General features: G+C 30.7%; 1 protein-coding gene across 3 annotated transcripts in view; it reads left to right on the forward strand.

Annotated features, from left to right (window-relative positions):
- The window catches only part of LOC107439993 (Na(+)/H(+) exchanger protein 7), a 256310-nt gene extending 249046 nt beyond the window's left edge, over positions 1-7264 (forward strand). For all 3 annotated transcript variants that reach the window (XM_087151009.1, XM_087151011.1, XM_087151010.1), the window contains 2 exons: positions 2365-2507; positions 3897-7264. In XM_087151009.1, the coding sequence (XP_087007135.1) occupies positions 2365-2507; positions 3897-4364 (611 nt within the window). In that variant the 3' untranslated portion in view covers positions 4365-7264. The remainder of the gene's footprint in view (positions 1-2364; positions 2508-3896) is intronic.
- The last annotated feature ends 14489 nt before the right edge of the window (positions 7265-21753 follow it).

Raw genomic sequence — 21753 nt, forward strand, 5'->3', positions numbered from 1 at the left:
ATATTAAGTCACTTGATGAAGTTAAACATAGCAAAATTTTTTTGAGTTAGAGACATTTTAGTCATAATTTTTCTTACCTTAAATTTTTAAGAAATGCATTAACCCACAAATCATAACTTTGTTATAATTGGGGAAAATACTCTGGAGCCCCGACGGAAATTTTTGTAAAATGGTAGATTTGTAGAATTTTAACATTATTATAAAGATATGGTAAAATTCGTGAGAAAAAAAGCACAAAAAATGGTGCGAATCAGTCACTGTTATATATCTGTGCTTGCTTCAAACTGCCTGTACCACGCTAGCTTTATTAATTATTGCTTCGTTATTGTTCCAGCATGATGTATGATTTTGTCTAATTAATATTTTGATGTTCTGTTAATTATCTCATTTTGTTATGAAATAATGTATTAGCTGTGCTATTATTATAGTAGCAAACAGTAAAAAAATAAATTCTAATTCTTTTCAGTGTGATGTTTGAAAACGATAATTTTCGAACATTCCTGTATTATCAAATTATTTTTTGCCTTTATCTTCGTGAAATTTAAAAAAAAAATTCTTTTAGTGCATTTTAATTAAGGATCTAATTAGGATTTTTTTTCAAATCCAGAAATTAATCCGTGATTGTTTTTTAATTTGGACCGTTAGCTCAGTGTAAATGAACATAATTGAAAATACCCTTTAAAAAATAACTAACATGAGTTGAAATGCGTGTTACAATTTATTTTATGACCGGCGATGAACAGACGACCCCAATTTGAGTTTACGACGGTCCTCCTGGATCAAATAAGCTTTCAACTACCCTTCGTGGATGACTTTTTAATGGAACTGAACGGCATTTGCGCTACATGGTGAGGAAAACCACGAAAACCACCTACGGATAGCTTGACGGAAAGGAGAGTTTAACCCATGATTCGTCTACCACTGAGGATAATTCACGTCAATACTGTGATCAACGCAATCAGAGTGCAGTATTCGAATCTACCAGTCATCGCTGGAATTTGAACCCTGTTCACCTCATTGGGAGGCGAGAGTTCTATCCCCTAAGCCACTACAGCTCAAACAGATATATTTTATAATCATCACTGAACAGCCGACCCAATTTTGGGTTTAAGACCACCAATGTTCAGCTTCATAGCCTTGTAATTTTGAATCCTATCCAGAAGACAAGGGAACTCCTGAATTAAGTATTTTTGAGAAATTTACCCTTCGTGGAGGACTTTTTAATGGAACTAAACGGCATTTGTGCTACATAGAGTATTTCAACGGGAACCTCCCATGATTAACCAGACTGTAAGGGAACTCGAACCCATAATCCGTCTACCACTTGAGGATATTTTACGTCAGCACTGTGATAAGTGCGAGAGGGGAGCAGATTTCATGTCAACTAGCCACCACTGGGATTCGAACCATTGAGGTCAATGGACAATCTTGGGAGGCGAAGAAAATTAACATAACTCTAAATGCGCGATTGCAAACTAGAAATTATTACTTCCACAAATATTTTAATGAAACTAGGCATAGCACAAATTTTCGCTTTTTCAATGTTGAATGTTTTACTTATTGAAGCATAGAGTATAAGCACAGCACAAATTTTCGCTTTTTCAATGTTGAATGTTTCACTTATTGAAGCATAGAGTATAAGCACAGCACAAAATTCGCTTCATCGATGTTGAATGTTTTACTTATTGAAGCATAGGGTATAGGCATAGCACAAATTTTCACTTTCTCAATGTTGAATGTTCTACTTTATTGAAGCATAGGGTATGTAATTATGAAAAAGAAGAAACTAAATTTTTGTTTTATAAGAACACGTTCACCGTAATTTTTAGATTAATTTAAATTGAGAAAATAAATGTGTTTCTGTAAAAGGATGATGAAAATTTTTATTGTCTTTGAACTTGTAAAAACTTTTTTTCATGAATATATTTTGTGTTATAAATTATGAATACATTTACTTTTTAAGCTGCTAAACATTTTCGGAGGACTCTTCCTGGTAAGTTAAGTGAAATATAAAACAATTTTGCACAAATAAATAATAGAAAAAATAACAATTTGCTTTTTACAACCACTGCTAACTGGTATTTATTAAGACCAATGCATATTGATATCTGTTAAAATTATTGCTCATTAGTTTTGTTAAAATCAGTGCTTATTGGTTTTTGGTATCAGTGCTTACTATTTTTTTTTTCATTTCGACTATTAATTTATGTTTGTATAGTTGCTCATTGGTCTAAAATCATTACTTTGTAGTATTTACTAAGAACATTGTCTATAAGTATTAAAAACGTTGCTTATTGATATTAAGTGAATATTCACTTCTTTAACATACTTCGCTGCTCAACAAGTTTTCTTGAATTGTTCTAGAGAGGAATTCTGACTCTGCTGCGACACCTGAACGACCACCCCTATTTAAGACTCAGACAACCTTGGCTCTGTTTACAAAGTCTCCAGAGGACGACGCTTCTAAGTTGCTACAAAAAGCATTCTCTGATAACCCCTACAACAAGGTAAATGTTTTATTTTATGAATGACACATTTTATGGGTTCAATGTTCAACCTCATAGCCTTGTAATTTTGAACGCAACAATGGAACCTCTCTTCGAATATTGCGACTAACTAGCCTCCTTGGAGTACTTTTTAATGATACTGACTCATATTTGCATTACATGTAAGACGAAAACCATGGAAATCTCCCATGGTTAGCCAGACATCAAGGGGATACTATCCCATGATCCGTACTGAGAATGTTATACGTCAGCACTATGGACTTGAAATGTATGCAGAAGACTTATTCGTTTAGATCAGTGTTTTCCGAAGTGTGGTACGCTTTCCCTCCGGAGGTACGGGAACAATTTAGATGGCGCACGCGTTCTTATGCAAAATATATTGCAACAAACGAAAAATTTTTAAAAAATTTGATTCAAAAACAAAGCTAGCCATGAAAATTTACGATTACGCATTTTTCTATTGGCTATTTTTTGCAGAGTTAACAGTTAATATTTAGTGGTGTCAACAGCCAGTTAAGATTTTTAACTTTTGTGCAATTTTTATATAGTAAAAAATACATTCTTTTTTTATCAGTGGTACACAGAGTTACGAAAAATTTAAAAGAGGTACACAAAAGTCATAAGTTTAGGAAACACTGGTTTAGATCAACCACCTCTGGAATGCGAATCTAAGTCACCTCTTTAGGAGGCGAGCACTTTATTCCATAAGTCACCATGACTCAAAGTAAATGAGGTTATAAAACCAACGTTGAACAGCAGACAAAATTCTGAGTTTACAGTGCTACGCAGTTAAACAAAGATAAACGTAAAGTTTTAACCCAACCCAGAAAACAATATTATTAGATCAAGCATTGGGAGAAACTAGGCTTCATGGAAGACTTCGTGAAAGTAATTAGTTCGTATTTGTCTTAGTTACATGTAGAAGAAATCCCGAAAATCTCCCATGGTTAGCCAGTTGGCAAAAGGGTTATTACACACGTTCTGTCTATCACTGATAATATTTTACGTTACGTTCGGTGAACAGTGCCTTACTATCACTCTATTGTTGAACTATATATTTGAAAGTATATAGCCTCTATAGTCAACTCCTCCTGGAAGAAGGAAAGCCTCTGTGCGGATTAATTTAGTAGTCCGGTGTAACGATGTTAAACTGCGCAGTAGATGAAAAACAAGAAAGATGTCATTACATTCGGGGTACTAAGCTGCGCAGTGGTGGAATTTACGAAAAATGTCATTATGTTTGGACTACTAAAGGACGGATTTTCTTATTTATGGTAACCCGTGCTGAGGCCTGCTCTTTTCTAGGAGGTGTTGCTTTAGTGCGAATCCTAGTTACAAGAATGTTAAGGGTGGTTATTACAAAACACTAAATTTTTTTGTTCTTTTCAGCTACACCAGAAGTACAATCCTAACTTGGTGAGTGATGAGAGTAGAGACATGGCGGCACTCCTAAAAATCAGGCGCCTGCGTGCAAGAAGATTGACGCTCCTCGCTATGCACAAAAAAGATTCAGAGACACCCATTGCTCGTAGACCCTCTGTGACGGAAGAACAGATTCAGATGAACAATCCCATGGTACCACTAGCGGCTTCTTTCTTCCTGGAGAAGGCTCAGCGTCGCCGAATGCTCAAAAGAGAATCTGTGTCCTCTCAGGAAGGAGAAGGCGCTTCGTCCTCACCTCCCACAAATAGCAAGTCCACCAAACTAGAGAGACAGTGTGCGATCACGACACAACGAGGATCTAGTGCAACTTTTTCCATCGCAGAAGAAGAGAGTGAGGTTAACGTCATTAGAAGGTCATCTAAAGATAGTGCTGTTAAAGTTGACGTTCGAAATTCCAATGAGTCGATGGTGTGATAAATGCTTGAAATCAGTATTTTTGAAATGGAACTGCGAGTTACTTTATTAAAATGTATTGGGAATTGATCAACGTGATTTGTATTGCAATATTTGTGTTTTTCGAATAAATAAATGACATTAACGTCTTTAGAAAGAAATCAAGAGAGAGATTGCGCATCCTGAATTCAATGCGTTCTTGGTGTGATAAATGTTTGAAATAATTATTTTCGAACTGGAACTGCGAGTTACTTTTGCATTTTTAACAAGAAATATAATTTCTGGTAATTCACCAACATTTCTATTGCAGTATTTGTATTGTCTAATGGAGAAAAAAAAAGTGACACTTATGTCATTAAGAGGCCATCTAAGGAAAGTGTTTTAAAAATAAAGCATTCTAAATCCAATGTGGTTAAGAATAAGATAAAAGATAAGATAATAAGATAAGAATTGAAATAAGTTAAAAAGAATGAAATAATTATTTTTGAACTGGAATTGCGAGTTACTATTTCGTTTTATTTTTCAAGAACTTTTATGTAAGGTATTGATAAACCAGCATTTCTATTGCAGTATTTGTATATTCTAACAGAAGAGAAGAAAGTGCCATTTGAGAAGGCCCTCTACAGAAAGTTTTCTTAAAACTCAGCTTTGGGAATCCATTGAGTCGCTTAGTGCGATTAATGTTTGAAATAAGCATTTTCAAATTATAAGTAACTTTTTCGTTTAGAAAAAGTAACTTATAAGTAGAAAGAAATGTAACTCATGAGAATTGAATCGACTCAGATTTGTATTGCAAACAATGAATGTATTTTCTAAACTAGACTTTCTTTTTAGAAGCATAGGGTCCAAAAATAGAAAACTGCCTCTCGAAAGGGTATGTTATTTTTGGAGCATCGATTCTGTGAAAATATTGCATCAAACATCTATTTTCATAACTTTTATTATAAATTAGATATCAAATTTTGAAAACATTTCTATGTTAGGAATCTGGTAAGTAATTTATTACCGTTTGCTGACAACATACCATTTTTAGTTTCATAGCGTATCATTTGTATATTACTTTCATGTTAAGATTTAATACTTATTTTATTATATATGATGGTGTACCATTTATTATACATATTGTTCATTGCCTATCAATTAGAATACTTTCAAGTAGAAATTGTTTTCTGTTTTTAAGTTGTGAATTTTCCTTGTTGTACTTCAGTCGAATATATTAATTTAGTTAATCTCAAAAGAACTGAAAATCATGTTCCAAATAGCAGTAACTAAATAAACCTGAAGAATTATTTTCAACAAAAAAAAGTATTTTTAAAAATGTTTAAGGCTTAGGCACATAAAGAAATATATATTAGTTGGTTTCTTGATTTTCTGTTACATTATTTTGTTGAGTTATATTATTTATTTGCGCTTAATGCTAATTAATATAAAATGTTCATTTCAAATTCACCTCTAAATATTTAAAACCAGAGTTCTTCAGTCAATGTATTTCTTTTTTTCTTAATGTTTTGAAGGAGATTCATCCTTGTTATTTAATGCATTTTAAGAACATTTTCATCGCATTTTTTTAAAAAAAAAATTTTGAGGGAATTTCTTTTTAGCAAATTCTTCTTTAAATGCTTTTACAGACTCAGTTCGATTTTTTTTAATCTTCTTTTTAATATCAATTTCTATGCAAACTTTTAATCGCTCTTTTAAAATAATAAAGCGCATCCCTCGAAAGTCAAATTTAAACTCGAATTAAATCATTTAACCCCTTCAGGACCAGCAAAAAGAGAAAGTAGTATCTCCTCAGGTCCGAGCTTATTGCTAATGGATGTGTTTTCCTGCTAAGTAATTTCATTTAAATTAACATATAAAATCCACACTGAATCACAGCTACTGTCTCATAGCCTGTACTGTCACATGACATAACTGTCACGACTGCCACATACAACTGTAATAAAATATTCGCAATATTTGTTTTAAAAAAAACTGCGAAACTGACTGAAAAATAAAACATTATCAAGCGAACCCCAAACTGCCAACCCCATAAACATTAATTCATTTTCCCACTCCTGCTAAATATAGACAAACCAGAGAGCAGTCTGATTCACTAATCCTTACGAAAGAGCCGAACACGTGCGTTCATTTGTTTAAATATCTCGTATCAAATTTTTAAAAGAATATTTGAAACCGAAATGTTGATAATTAAACAGTTAAACTGTTCGAAATAACAATAAATTTCGAATTACAATGAACTTTACGAGGAACTTCGAACTACAAACTGGCATTTAGTATTATTTAAAAATTGAAATTAAACGTTCCAAATTGAAGTAATGTCAGTGTGATCATGGACTGGAGTCAGAAATGCTCATTATATGTATGATATTTGGAGCCTTGAAAAGGTTTAAAGATTTCATTGTCTTTAATCCTGAAGGGGGTTAAAGACAACGAAACATGTTTTTTATTTGTTTTAGCTAATTTAGTTTTTAATGCTCAAATATTGTAATTCTGTTCATTTTAGTTTTATTAACATTCTGAACATCTTCTCTCAATTCGTGTACAAGTAGATATTTTTATTCACCTACTAAAATTGTTAATGGTTGTTTTAGCTTGAAACGTTTCAGTCTGTTTTGACACCTATGTAATGAATTTTTTTAAAAAAAATAGTTCGAAAAATTGTGTTTAAAGTAAATATTGGTAAATATTTTGTTTTAAATGTTTACCTTGCTAGAATGGCAAAACAGAAAAAATATCTATTAAAATTCAAAATTTTGGCTGTGCTTCACCAAATATTTTTATTGCTTTGTACTAAATGCATGTGTTTACGTTATGTGTGCAAATATATGTGTACAGTATTTCAAGTTATACAATATGTTTTGGAGAAGAAAATCGTGGAATGAAGTTATTTTTAAAAAATAAAATACATTTTGAAAGAATTGTTGTCTTTGAATGTTCAATAATGTGTACTTTATGTGTGCGTAACTGTTGAACGTGAAACCTTTGGATAGAAAAAAAATTTAGACCCCATTATCCTACCCTACTTAGATAGTCCGTGGCAAACTTCGAGAAAAGTTTAATATTAGCAATTATAATAGTAAAATAAATAAATGAAATAAAAATAAATGAAATTTTGAAAAAATTAAATAAAAATAAGAGAACAAAATGAAAGCTAATGAATCAATAGATTGACGGTGAGCTTCTTATTCCAGACACAGCTCAAAATCTGTATACAAAACTGGACACAGCTCAAAATGTCTGTTTATAAAAACGGACACAGCTCAAATTGCCTTTTCGCAAAACTGGACACATCTCACAATGCCTGTTTACAAAAATGGATGCTGCTCACAATTAATGTTTACAAAAATGGACACGTCTCACAATGCCTGTTTACAAAAATGAACGCAAAATTAGTTTTTCCATAAAAGGTCACAGCTGAAAATGCGTGTTTAAGAAAATTCATGCAACTTGAAATGCGCCTTATCAATATTTAAACTAAATTTGACAACTGAACGCGGGAGTTTTGTGCTTCTTAATTATTTAAACAATTAGCGTAACCATTACGGGGCGCAATCTCAGTCAGGGAGGCTATGTATATTAGTTATAATTTCTCAAGTGATATCTTCGTATTCAGATCGTCGAATGTTAAAGTCAGTCTTAAAAATCCAGAAACCAACAACTTAATTTTACTATCACTACTATAAATTTGAGAGATTCATAGCAGATATGTGAAAACAATTGTTGGTGTTTCCTTAACAATTTTTACAATTAAAATAGTACAGACTACAGTTAGTTTACCACTAATTGTAGCCTGTAAAAAAATTAATATTAGAAAGAATAGTTTTAAGATATTTTAACACTAAATATCGTTGAATTTTTTATTTCAATTTACCACTGTTTATTACAGCTGGTCCACTTATTGTACCAGGCGTAAGCAAAAAGTTATTTTATCGAAAAGCCAACTCAACTTTGGGTTTAACACTACTAATGTTCAACTACATAGCCTTGTAATTGCGAAGCCAATCCAGAAGACAAGGGAACTCCTGGATCAAGTATTGGGAGAAATTTGCCTTCTTGGAGGACTTTTTGATTGAACTAATTCGCATTTGCGTTACATGGAAAGCAAGACCACGAGAACCTCCCATGGTTGGCCTAACGGCAAGGGGGATTTAACCCATGATCCGTCTACCAGTGAGGATATTTCACGTCAGCACTGTGGTCGGTGCAAAGCAAATGGCTAAACCAAAACATCAAAAGATTCCAAACTATAATACCTATAGATGTGATTGAATTACAGAGGAAGTTTAGTTACAGTTCTCGCCAAAAATATCTATATATATATTTCTCTTACACGGCGATAAAAAAAAAGCCTCATTACAACTCTCCGAATGGCAACGCTAGAAAATCAACCAATAATTGCCGCTAAAAATGTCACATGCCAAATCTAGATTGGGTGGTTCAACATATAGCGCTTCTAAAAACGGAAACTGAAATAACCAGAGTGTAAAATATTATGTGCTTATGCGCATCGTATTTTTTGTTAAATAATTTATTTATTATATATCAGTTTATAGATGGTAACGAGAAGAGTTTTGTGGTTGCTATGGTGACTAATTAGAAGGCAAATTGTTTTTTTGAGTGAGTGTGAGATTTATTTTTTGGAACTGCGATGCTGTAATTTTATTGTTTAGTTAATAAATCTTCCTTTTATATTAAACGTGATAGTAGTTTCCTCAATTATTTGATTCGAAGTCCTTGGAGTTTTATTTGAGGTCAGTTTATTTTGTATTTTTTGACAAGAGAGAGCATTCTCACCAAACGAGATTTCTTCCGAAATTCAATGTTTTGTTTATGCAGGGTTTTTCCATTGCAATTTCTCTTATTTAAATTTTTAATAGACTTAATTATAGCCAAAATTTTAACCTTTTTAAAGAAATATCAGTTTTAGAAATTTTATCTTAAGATTTTATACTATAGCACATTTCTAATAGGTTTAACGAATTACATGTCATTTATTTGAATTCAAATTTATTTTAATGACTTAGTATTTACTAAAAAGATGTAATTTTTTTTTTAAAAAAAAGTTGTTATATGGATTTGAATGATTGTTTTGAATTCTTAGAATTTTGTGCATTTGCAATGTACCTAAGTTAGCAGCGAGCGAAGCGAGCTTGGTTTGCGAAGCAAACCATATAAGATTGCGTAGCAATTTTCGGGGGTTGGCGAGCGTTAGCGAGCAGGGGGCACAGCCCACTAGTTCTTTATATTACTCAATTCAATAACAGCAACAAAGATGGTAACGAGCAATTCCCAAAGACATAATCTTACTCAAAATGATATTTTTAAATCTGTTTCTTTTTTATCTTAAAACCATTGTGGTTGGCTATTTTAATTCGAAACATACTTCATGGGGTCTTTTTTTTTAATACGAACAAAAATGGCAAACTTCTAAAGACCAAATAGATCATTTATCCCTCAATGACCTCTCATGGCTACCTTCTGAACCAACTCCTTTTCCACAAAATCAAAACCGTAGACCTGACATTCTTGACTTAGCTATTTCAATTGCCGATATCCCAATAGCTTGTCTGTGTACTTGATGAACTGTCTTCTGATCATCATCCAGTTTTGCATACAGTTGGCACTTGCTTGGTTAAGGAAAAAAGGAAAATTTAAAAAAAAATAAAATTGTCGATTATACCGTAATATCATCCAAAGAGACGAGCAAACTATTGCCACTCATGAACTTAATAACCTAACCTTATTTGATAACTGAATTTCTAATCTTCAGTCAATAATTATGGATGTCTGTAATAAACGAAGCAACCAATTCATTCCCAATTATCCGAAACTTTCACAAACATCAAAAATTTATCATTCACGGAAAAAATTTTTTAAAGAACTATCATAAGCCAGGCAACTAAAAACTCCAAATTGGAGAAACATTAAATAGTATCATTGGAACTTCAAGACAAATCATCTAATCCAGTGTTTCCCAAACTTATAACTTTTGTGTACGTTTTCTGAATTTTTCGTTACGCTGTGTAGCACTAATAATAAAATAAATGCATTTTTTACTTTTAAAAAATTGCACAAAAGTTAAAAATCACAACTGGCTGTTGATACCACTAATTATTAACTGTCAACTCTGCAAAAAATAGCCAATGGAAAATTAAAAAAAAAAAAATTTTTTTTTGAAATATTTGTTTGTTGCAAGTTTTTTCGAATAAGAACGAGTACCCCCGCTGAACGTACCCCTGGGGTACGCGTGCCACACTTTGGGAAACACTAAGGTAATCATTAGATTTTTATGTTCTACGAATCATTCTTAAATGTTTGAAAAGGTGACCTCATATATGCTAGAAAATAAGTGCAAACGATATTTTAAGTTAGGATATCAGACACAAAAACGTACTTTCTCTGAATAAACATACCTTTTTTCCCCCATGGATTCGGATTTCTGATCATCAAAATATAGGGGGTGGCAGCAATCTGGAAAATATGGTCCCCATAGATTGATCAGGAGAAAGATACGTATTGTATTTCGCCATATCTTGATAAATTTTTATGCAAATTGAAAAATTTTTGCAGTGAATTAAAAAATTTGTTTATCCAAAGATAATGATATGCAAAAAAAAAAACTTGATATTTATTATTCTTTTATTATCCGAAAACATTTTGCATTGTTAGGCATATATATATTTTTTTGCATCCTTTTAAATTATACAAGTTTACATTGGATTCTGAGAAATCGAATTTTAAATATACGACTTCTTTAAAATTCTACTTCTAAGGAACTATTAGACCGATATCGGTACAAATTTGTATTTTGCTATGCAAAATTACATTCTTTAGGATGATGTAAAAAATTATATACCTTGCAATTCAAAATTTTTCTACTTTATTAAGTAACATAATAAATCTATACCAAAATTAATTTTTTTTTGCATGGAATTATCCTATGATGAACGAATTTTATAAGGTGTGCCAAAATTTTACAATTCGCTTAAAAAGTCTTCGATGTATGGTGAAATATGTAAAAAGTAAAATTAAGCTTAAGGGCTCCGAACTTAAAACCGTTCTATTAACTAAACTATGGTTACCATATTTCCATGATTGCGGCTACCCCCTATATTTTTCAATCAGAAACCCGAATTCGTTGGGGAAAAAAGCATGTTTGTTCAGAGAAAGTACGTTTTTGCGTTTAATTTCGAAACTTAAAATATCTTCTGGCATATTAATGAGCATATTTGTGGTTACCACCTTCAACCATTAAAATCAGTTCCAGAACATGAAGATGCGATCATTTGATCAAAGTTTATTCAGGATGATACGTTTGTTCTAGGCACCAAATTCTTTTTGTCTGTTAACCTTGTAATATATTTGCATAAATTTAAATACTTTTAAGAGTTTAAAATTAGAAACTGCAAAACTTTTTACTTAGGAAAAAAAACAGAATCAAAAAATCAGAAACAATTTATCAAAAATAAAATTTAGATAAATTGAAATAATTAAAAACTATGGGAAAATTCATGTTTTTTTTTATCATATTACATAATACAAAATTCCTTTTAAACATAAATTTCATTAAAAGATGTGTTCATAGAACTAAATTTTCAAAAAAATAAATATTCTAGTTATTAAAATAAATGCAAATTAAATACATACTTTTATTTAAAGAAAGTTTATAGGGTTAAAATTAAAACAAAACCCCTTCAGCTGAAAATAAGATTTAACATTTAGCTGGGAATATACTTTAAAGTTTGAAACATTTATTATAAAATAATTCTAAAATGCATGGGCTGAGAGGGAAGCAAAAAATAAAAAGAAAACATTAATTTTGAAGGAACTATTTTCCTTAATAATAAAAAACTTTTAGGATACTTGTTTACAACTTTTTATGACCAATACTTTTTAAACACGACAATTACTATTTACAATTAATACACATATATATTAACAGTTAATTAAAAATTTACATCACTTTACGAAACTTATCTTGATTACATTTTTTATACAGTTAAAATTTAATAATATACGAATCATTTCCTCTGCATATAATCATAAATGATATAAAAGCGCGTCAGCAGAAAGTGGCGTATTTTAAATGCGGAGTTCGAAATTAAAGTTTCACAATAACGTAAAAAAATATCGGGACTTTCAAATGTAGCAATAATGGAGCAAATGAAGCATGTAGCAATAATTACCAAAATAACGAACGAAGAAAATTTGATTTGCGATAATATCTGCACAAATAAATCTCGTCAAAAAATGGTTATCTAAATTGGCGTTTCTTTAACCCCGATTCGTAACAATATCGTGCTAAAATATCGAAATTTTAAAAATCACGCGGAAATGCATGGCAATAAGTGATGAAAAACAGATTTAAAATCATTTAGATTTACTATGATGTTTGCGCAAATAAAACGTTTCACAACTTTCAAAAATCGCGATTTCAGAAAGTACGTGAAAAAAGGTAGCAATAACTACCGAAAAGTGATAGGATTTACGATGAAATCGATGCACAGGAAGAGCTTTAAATCATTTCCTCGTAATAATGACATATTAAAAATATTGGGATCTTCAAAACTATTAGTAAATCCATAGCGTTAACCATCGAAGAAAAAAGCGATAGAAAAACTACGATACATCGATTGAGATTGGGTGCTTCAAAAACTTAAATGCGTAAATTTAAAATTTTTTTTTTCTTTTCAATTTTTTTTATTATTTTGTTCAGATTGCTGCCGCGGGCTACACATTGGGAGTTGGCAGGCCGCAGGTTGTGCACCCCTTCACTAAAAGCCCATTGACGTTGACGACACAGTACGGTGCTGCTGGGATTTTTACCATTCACGAGATTATTATGACTCACTCTAGTTTTCTTACTCCTAGGGCAAGGCAAAGAGCTGACATTAAGCACACGCTTTCACCCTGGAGCTTCTATTTACACTAACTATGCGGATATACAGAGTAAATTATCGAATATAGTGCATTTTTATTCATGAAAATTTTTTTTTAAATTATTTGCTGGTAGTTTTAATTCCTGACTTTGAAATTTGAGCAGGCAGTGACAGGTAACGCCTACTTTTTACTAGTACGTGTACTCACTCATCATACTCATATGTGGTGGTTATCTTAGCATCAGCCCCGCGAGGGGTTCTAACAAATTCATCTGAGGGGGGAATGAATAATAAATCACCGAAGCGCAATTGAATGGTGAAAGTTGGGATTCAGTAGCATTTACTGAGAGAAAATTAAAATTAACTAGAGAGACAAACAAATTTAAGAGCGAGAAGAGGTTTTTGTGACAGACAGCCTCGCCTCCCGAGCTTCTCTCAGAGAAGTAGGAAAAATACATGACATACCTGCCAACTCTTCCGTAAGATTTTAATTTCATATTTAAAGTGGTAGTAAATATATACTATTTTTTTCTTTTATAAACTTAATTTTTTAATGATTTTGATCACCACTATTCTTAGAAAAATTAAGCAGATATATTAATATGCATTACTATCATGGTTGTCAACTTAAGTTTTCTCAAATACAACGTATTTGTTTTCTTAAAGTTGAAGTTTTAATTCCATTTTAATACCACTGGGAAAAATGATAATGGAAGGGATTAAAAGTTGGCAGGTATGACATGATAATAAATGCGCAAAAATAGATACAAGTATTTACAACTAATACAAAATTTACGGGACAATACTCCACCTGATTAATAATACATATTTAGCTTCCAACTCTTAAATATTTAGAGCGGTAGTAAAAAAACAATTTAATTTAGGCTTTATTCGTTTAATTTTCTTACCTGCCAACTTTTAATCCCTTCCATTATGATTTTTCCCAGTGGTAATAAAAGGGAATAAAAATTTCAATTTTAAGAAAAAAATGCGTTGTATTTGAAAAAGCTTAAGCTGCCTACCATGATGGTAACACATATTAATATATATGCTTAATTTCCTTAAGAATAGTGGTGATGAAAATCATTTAAAAATTTAGTTTATAAAAGAAAAAATAGTATATATTTACTATCACTTTAAATATAAAACTTAAATTTTACGCCAAACGCGTAAAAGTTGGCAGGTATGAATTTTGTTTGAACCAAAAAATTTCTTAGCATAATTAATAGGTTTTATATGTTTGTTTAAATGCAATGGTGGTAAAAAAAAAAAATCACAGCAATCATTTATTAAATCTATAATAAAATGAAAAGTTATATTATTTATTATCACAATAAACATTCAAGTAAAATTATGGTAACGAACAAATTGGCAAGTATGAGGTATGGCTCATTCTGAGTAAAATCATCCAATAGTATGTCGTCTTGTCACAAATTTGAATGAAATTTTTTGCGAAACGGACTTGCTGAAAAAAGCCTAAAATATTTTTTCCTATTTTTCCAACTGAAACTTCGAAATTTGACAGAAAACAAAATGGCGAAACTACAGCTGAGAGCTCAAATATTAACCCTTTCGCGCCGACTGTCACAAATACGTACCAGCATAAGACCGCATCAATCAGGGCAAATCAAAGTATTTACTGGTAATCAAAGTATTTCTTTTAAGCAGTTTATTTGGGGGCGGAGTTATAATTGTTTGATTTATTTAATTCACCATTACTTTATTCAAAATAAAACTATTTAGTTATACTTTGAACTAACATTGATTATATATATGATTAAACTAACAATAATTAAAGTAAAAGCAAAGTAAGTCTGTCAAATTAACAACGACTGCATTTAAGTTGCCGTTTTTTATTTAATTACAAATAGATTCTCATTTTGTAAGAATGCTTTTCTGAATCACCCGTCCCCAATAGGTTAACAATGACTATAACTTTTTTTATGAATAAGTCTATTTTCTTAATTTTGAAAACTATGCAATTAAATTATTAAAATGCAGGAAATATGCGTATAGATATTTAAAAGAAAAACGTGGCGAGAAAAACGGAAAAAAGCTCTGAAGAAGGCCTTGGCCCACAAAAAGCTCTCAATTAAAAAAAAGAATTAAAAAAATTGAATTTTTTTTAGGGAAGAGAAGGATTTTTTTTTTCTTTTGGTTCAATTATATTTTAGATCTCAATTATTTTCTCACAAAGTTTAATGTCATATTTTTCAACAAAGCAAAAAATCAAGATTATGTCTTTTACTTTTTACTATTAAAAAAAATACAAGAAAATGGTGATTTTTAGCCAGTATACTTTAAATTTTTATTAAAACGAAAAACAAAGTTTTTTTTTCTAATTATGTTAAATTTTTCAAATATAAAAAACTTTTTTGCCTCTGGCCATTAAAAAAATATGAAATTCTTTTAACAAAACTAATTCAAGATTCTTTTTTATTGCGGAAAAAAAAATCACGTCTACAATATTTTTTCACATTTTTTATTTTCTTAGTGACGTATAACTCTTGATGTTTCAGGTTGAAAAGTACATTAAGTAATATTAAGTGGAAAAAAATTGAGGTGGCGTTGGTTGAAATTTCCCTGTAGAAAATTTTAAGATTTGCTAACAAATTTCTCCAAAAAATTATTTCAATAAAATTTTTTAAATACTTATACGCATTTAAGCATTAAATTAGAGGCGATAATTTTTGAAATATTAATAGAACAATTGTCAGATTTTAATACTTTATAAAAAGAGATTTAAAGTGGTCTCACATCGTGTTAAGGGTTATTACTCTTGAGTTTTGAGTTATTGTTGGTGTTTAATAATAGAAATAAAGTGGTTATACATCAAATAAAAGATTAAATTTTTTAAAATTATTATTGAAATCAGAAGTTTTCAATAGTTATTAATTGGAGAAGTAAAAGGGTCACGCATCATATTAGCACGTTGACGCCGGGGTGACCCACCGGTGGGTCACGCTAGATTTTCTCATCTTGGCGGCGCACCGGAGTAAAAACTGGTAACAAATAAATTTGATTTTTTAATTTTTTTCCGGGAATGATAAAAATCCATAACTACCAATTGTTTTTAACGGATGCAATTTTTATATTGAATTGCTTCTTCGCCGTGATAAATTTCCTTACAGTGCATTGTTATTGTTGGGAATTGATTAACTCCTCCCGAATATTATCTAATATTGAAATAGTTCTTCTACCAGTATTTTCTCTTTTCCCGTATCAGTATTTTAACTTTTCCCGGCGTGAACGTGTTAAATAATATAATTTTTAAATTATTGCTGGAAAAAAAACAGCTTTCAAATTTGTTTTTAAGAGGAAAAGTAAAGGTGCAATGCATCAAATTAGAAACTATAATTTTTAAAATATTTTCAGGACAATTGTCAGTTTTTAAAAGGAGATTAGAAGTGGTTTCACTTAGTTATAAAAGTTACAACTCTTGATTTATTATTGGAATTGTTGTTAGTTTTTAATAAGAGAAATAAAGTAGTTCTACATCATAATAAAAGGTTATGACTTTTGAATTATTATTGCTATTAACATCAGTTTTTTAATATATTTTAACTATAAGAGGAAAGTAGTCACACATCAAATTAAAGTCTGTAATATACAGAAAACTTTATAAGTATACTCTGGATTTTTATAGCTTATTATCCATCATCCAAATAACAAAGGCCCTATTCATATGCGATACATATGAACAGAGCTTTTTTTTCCAAAGCATATTATATATACAACTCGTTTATAATATTTCGTAATTTATAACTTTAAGAAAATCATAATTTTAAGAAAAAAAAATGTTTGGGACGTTTTTTTTTATGAGCTGTTAGAATTAAAGGAATTAAACGTTTCAATTTGTAAGATAGGCAGAATGATACAGATCATAGGATCTCCGTTTTTTTTTTTCGTAGATCGAATTATACACAGTTCTGGCAATCTACTTCTGTCGAATTTATTGCTCACTAAATGTATGATGCAGAGGTGTACGGAAGTATATTGTGGTATACCGAAGTGTACAGCTATGTACTGGGGTACACTCTATTTCCCCTAAATGGACCTAAATATCTCCTTTTTATAACAATATCCAACATTCCCATTACTATTTCTGTATATGTGGACTGATTTTGAGTGATTAGTGATTTGCTGTTAGTCAAGAATGCCTTTAAGCAGACGAAGAAGCCAGTCTCAACAGCTCACTGACTTTGAACGTGGTCGTGCAATAGGGCAGCGAGAAGGTGGATTTTCTTCCCACGATACGGCAGAAACACTGGGAAGATATGTATCCATTATGCATGATTTTATTTTATTTGGTTTACGACAACTAATGTTCAACTCCTCAGCCGTGTAGTTTTGAACCCGATCCAGAAGAGAACTCCTGGATCAAGTATTGGGAGAAATTTGCATTTGTGGAGGACTTTTTGATGGAATTAAGAAGAGTTTCGTTACATCGAGAGGAATACCACGAGAACCTCCAACGGTTAGCCTCACGGTAAGGGGACTCTAGCCCATGATCCATCCTTAGCCCTTAGGATATTTCACGTCAGCACTGTGATCGGTACGCGAATTTACACATTGTCGACTCCCGGGCACCTCCACTCGCCGCGGTTTTATTTGACAACTGTTTCCCCGCCTTATCTAGTAACCCTTACTCAGAGGCAACCCTACGCTCGTCTCAATACAGCACTCGCAAAAGTCATAAACGAATCTTCGTTCTCATGAATATTTTTAAAAGTTGCTTGTTGAATTAAGTTAAAATTTTATCCTCGTTTGGGACTAGAAAAATTAAAATAACGAGAACAAAATACTTCGCCCTTCTATAAAAAAAAAGAGGAAGAAAAATTTACATACACGCAATTATTTCAGTTAATTACATAAATATTTCGGTTCAAAAAAATTTTCAAATAGAAACTATTCCTGTAAATTAAATAAAAATTTGGAGTAATAAAATATTTATATCTTCAGAATAATCAATTTCTTTTGAATACCTTAATTAATAAACAAAGTTTTAAAAAAATAATCCCCTATATAAAACATCACATTATTAAGTGTTCATATTTTTAAAGATAAAAGTATTAAAAAATTTTTTACGCAGTTTGATAAATAATTATTTTTATTTCCTTCATTTTTACCTGGTTTTTTTCAATTATTCCTATTTTAGAAAAAATATATATTCTTCAAAATGCTTACAATATCTTAAAAAAAATTGCATATATTTTATACTGAACAGCTTTTGATTCACAATATTTTCTTCATAAGAGAGTCTTTAAAAAAATTTGAAAATATTTTTATTAAATTTGTTGAAATATTTTCTGTAAAATGCGTGCTATTATGAAAACAAGGAGAAAAAATATTTATACTAAAGCCGCGACATAAAGAAACAATTCTATGGCATATTCACTACTATTTTCGTATAGTTAATTTATTTTTTATAACATCAAATCATATTTATTAAAACTTAAAATTGTGGCTGCTTAACTTTTTTTAATGTTTCTTAAATTTGTCAGGGAAATTTCCGATATTTTCCATTTTCTTGCTTCTATCACTATTATTTGTATACTGAAATTACTCACCTTCGTTTTAATTGTTTCCTAATTAATTTTATCATATATTTTGATATATATATTTAGCCTTTCATTCTATGCTTCATTAATTTCATAACTTATCCATCTTGTAGCTTTTTATTCATAAATTTATAGCAACTTTAGCTTATTAGATTCTGTAACTCAACAATTGGTCTATATATTTCATAATTTTTTTATTCAATTTTTGAGCTTCTAAATAAGATATGGAAAAAATACTATGAAAATTACTACATTTATTGTCAATCTAAAATGAGACTTTTTTTCCCTCCTAATTACGAAAACACATTTACTAACTTAAGGTAACGTAATTTAACACCATTCATCGATTTTAATAAGAACGATTCAGAGAAAAGCAGGAACAGAAAAAATGAGATGTGTATTTTAATTTATATTCTGCTTCAAAAATGAGACAAAAGAGACTCAGAAAATTTTTCTGTTATTATTTAATAGTATTCATTAGTCTTTAAAATTCCAAAAGAATTTTTTAGTTGCTCGAATCATTTGTAACAACTTGTTTTTTTTTTTAATTTTTTTTATACAATAGCTTTTATTGTATGTAATTTGCTTTAAAAGTTCAAACATTTATTCTTAGATTTTCATGCATTCTGTGTGTCTGAAAACTGTATGACCTATTTTATTTTAACTGTCCCTTGCAGAATGGTAATAATTGTTTCTTATTTGGTAATAAAAATCTTACTTTTGCTGAGATAACTGATGGCAAGAGTTTTGTTTCATTATCATAACATCGATTAATTGTTTTAGAGAAAAGTGTAAGTCCTCAGCCTTTCAACCCAATTGCTTTAAAACTACTTTCTTTATTTAAAGTAAATTGCTAAATTTAAAAATTGTTAAGATTCTCGTATTTGACTCAATATCTTGTCTTTAATGAATCAGAAATAAATAAACAGTTTGCCCTTAAATTGTTGTACAGTTATGATATGAGAATGTCAAAGTTGATGGTTACTGTTTACATTATATTTTTATTTGACAAATCAAAAAAAAGTTTTCTTTAATCAAAATTGTGTTCACCTCATAAATATACTTTAACTGCGACAAATTTTTAAGTCTTGGCGACCAAAGCTGTGGAATTGGCTAATACGTACAAAGGAATTTATCGTTTGGGACATAACATTTACAAAAAAGTGGTAAATCTAAGTGTGATTGTTCGGACGCAAATATTATTGGTACTGCAAATGGGAATCATCACATCAAATTTAATCATAGATATCAGTGTCAGAAAAGCAGAAAAGAATAAATTTAGGTATAAAGCTGACAGCAACAATCTCCTCATCATTACACGTATATAAAAAGAAAACGCTTTAAACTCATAAATTGTGTAGTTACTTAAATTAAAGGTTTTGAAAACTAAACAATTAGGTACAAAACCCTGCTGCATTATTGAATATTGCGTCCACACACTTGGTAAAGACACCATAAATTATTTGAAATAAATTTATAAAAATAATTAAAAAGCTATACCCTACTCACATATCCTACACACACAACAATAAAGCTTTATCCTGAAAAGGAAATAAAAAAGTAAGAAATAAATATGTGTTTCAGGAAGTTCGAATAAAAAGAGAATGATAATACAGAAAAACTTTTAAAGCAGCTAAATTTATTCACACCTCATGCGTTTTTTAAATCGTATGTTGCAAGTGAAACATGCGCGAATTAGTATTCGAAGATTTTCGCGAGAAAATTTGATACCCGACTTGGCGAATGTAACATTGGCGAATTTCAAAATACGGTGCCAAAAAAGTGCCCGGGAGTCGACAATGTGTAAAGTCGCGATCGGTACAACCCGGATACGGAATTCGCAACGACCAGCCATTGCTGGGATTCAAACCCGGTTCACCTCATAAGGAGGCGAACGCTCTATCCCCTGAGCCACCCCGGTTCCACTATGCATGATTGTTGGCAGCAGTGGTCAAAGGAAAATACAGCTTCAAGAAGTAACTTAATAATAACCGTAAACATTATGAACTGTTAGGTAAACAATTTTTTACGCCATTTAAAAGTATGTAATTTTACTTGAAAAAAATACAAAACCTGAGTGAAATTTGTTGCATAGTTCCTGAGAAATTGAATTTTAAAGAAGTCGTAAATTTAAAATTCGATTTCTCATGAACTATTCAACGGATTTCTCTCAAATGTTGTATTTTGCTTCGTAAAGTTACACACTTTAAAATTATGTAAGCAATTGTGTACCTTACAATTCAAAATTTTTCGACTATTAAAATGATGAAAATGTACTAAATGTTACTTCTTGCATGGATTTATATCTAGATAAACAAAGTTTATAACGGCGTGAAAAATTTTTAAAAATTCTCTTAAAAAGTTCACGAGATATGGCGAAATTCGCAAAAAGTAAAATTAACATTAAGGTGTCCAAGCATTAGACCGCTTTTCTGACAAAACTATTGGGACCTTAATTCCCTAAATGCTGTTACCCCCAATATTTTAGGGCTCAGAAGTCTGAATCCGTTAAAAAAGACATGTTTATTCAGAGAAAACAAGTTTTTTTTTGTCTGATTTTGTTTCTTAAAATATGGTCGGCACTTATTATTAAGTATTGAGTTCTAAAACGTGAAGATCCGATTAATAGATCAAAAGTTATTTAGGAAGGTCTGATTTTTTTTAGCGCAGGATACTTGGTTTCAGACGAAATAACGAATTAGTAATTCAATGAGAGCTAAGGTACTTCGGATATGGAATTAGACTCTGTGTAATTAAACATAAATTTGACACGCTTGACCTATTTTAACACGATGCTTTCCAATATCTGTTCTGCAAATCGTCTTCACAAAATGTTGTAACTTTGCAAAATTAAAAACAAATATGATACTTCAAAATCAAACTATTTAATGAGTGACAAAATGCCCCCTGCTTATTATTTTAAACATTTCTATGGATATTTATTTTACTAATCAACTTGAATTCTGG

Source organism: Parasteatoda tepidariorum, chromosome 9 (genome assembly GCF_982258835.1).
Source record: "Parasteatoda tepidariorum strain Cologne lab strain chromosome 9, Ptep-v5.0, whole genome shotgun sequence".
Taxonomy (NCBI): domain Eukaryota; kingdom Metazoa; phylum Arthropoda; class Arachnida; order Araneae; family Theridiidae; genus Parasteatoda; species Parasteatoda tepidariorum.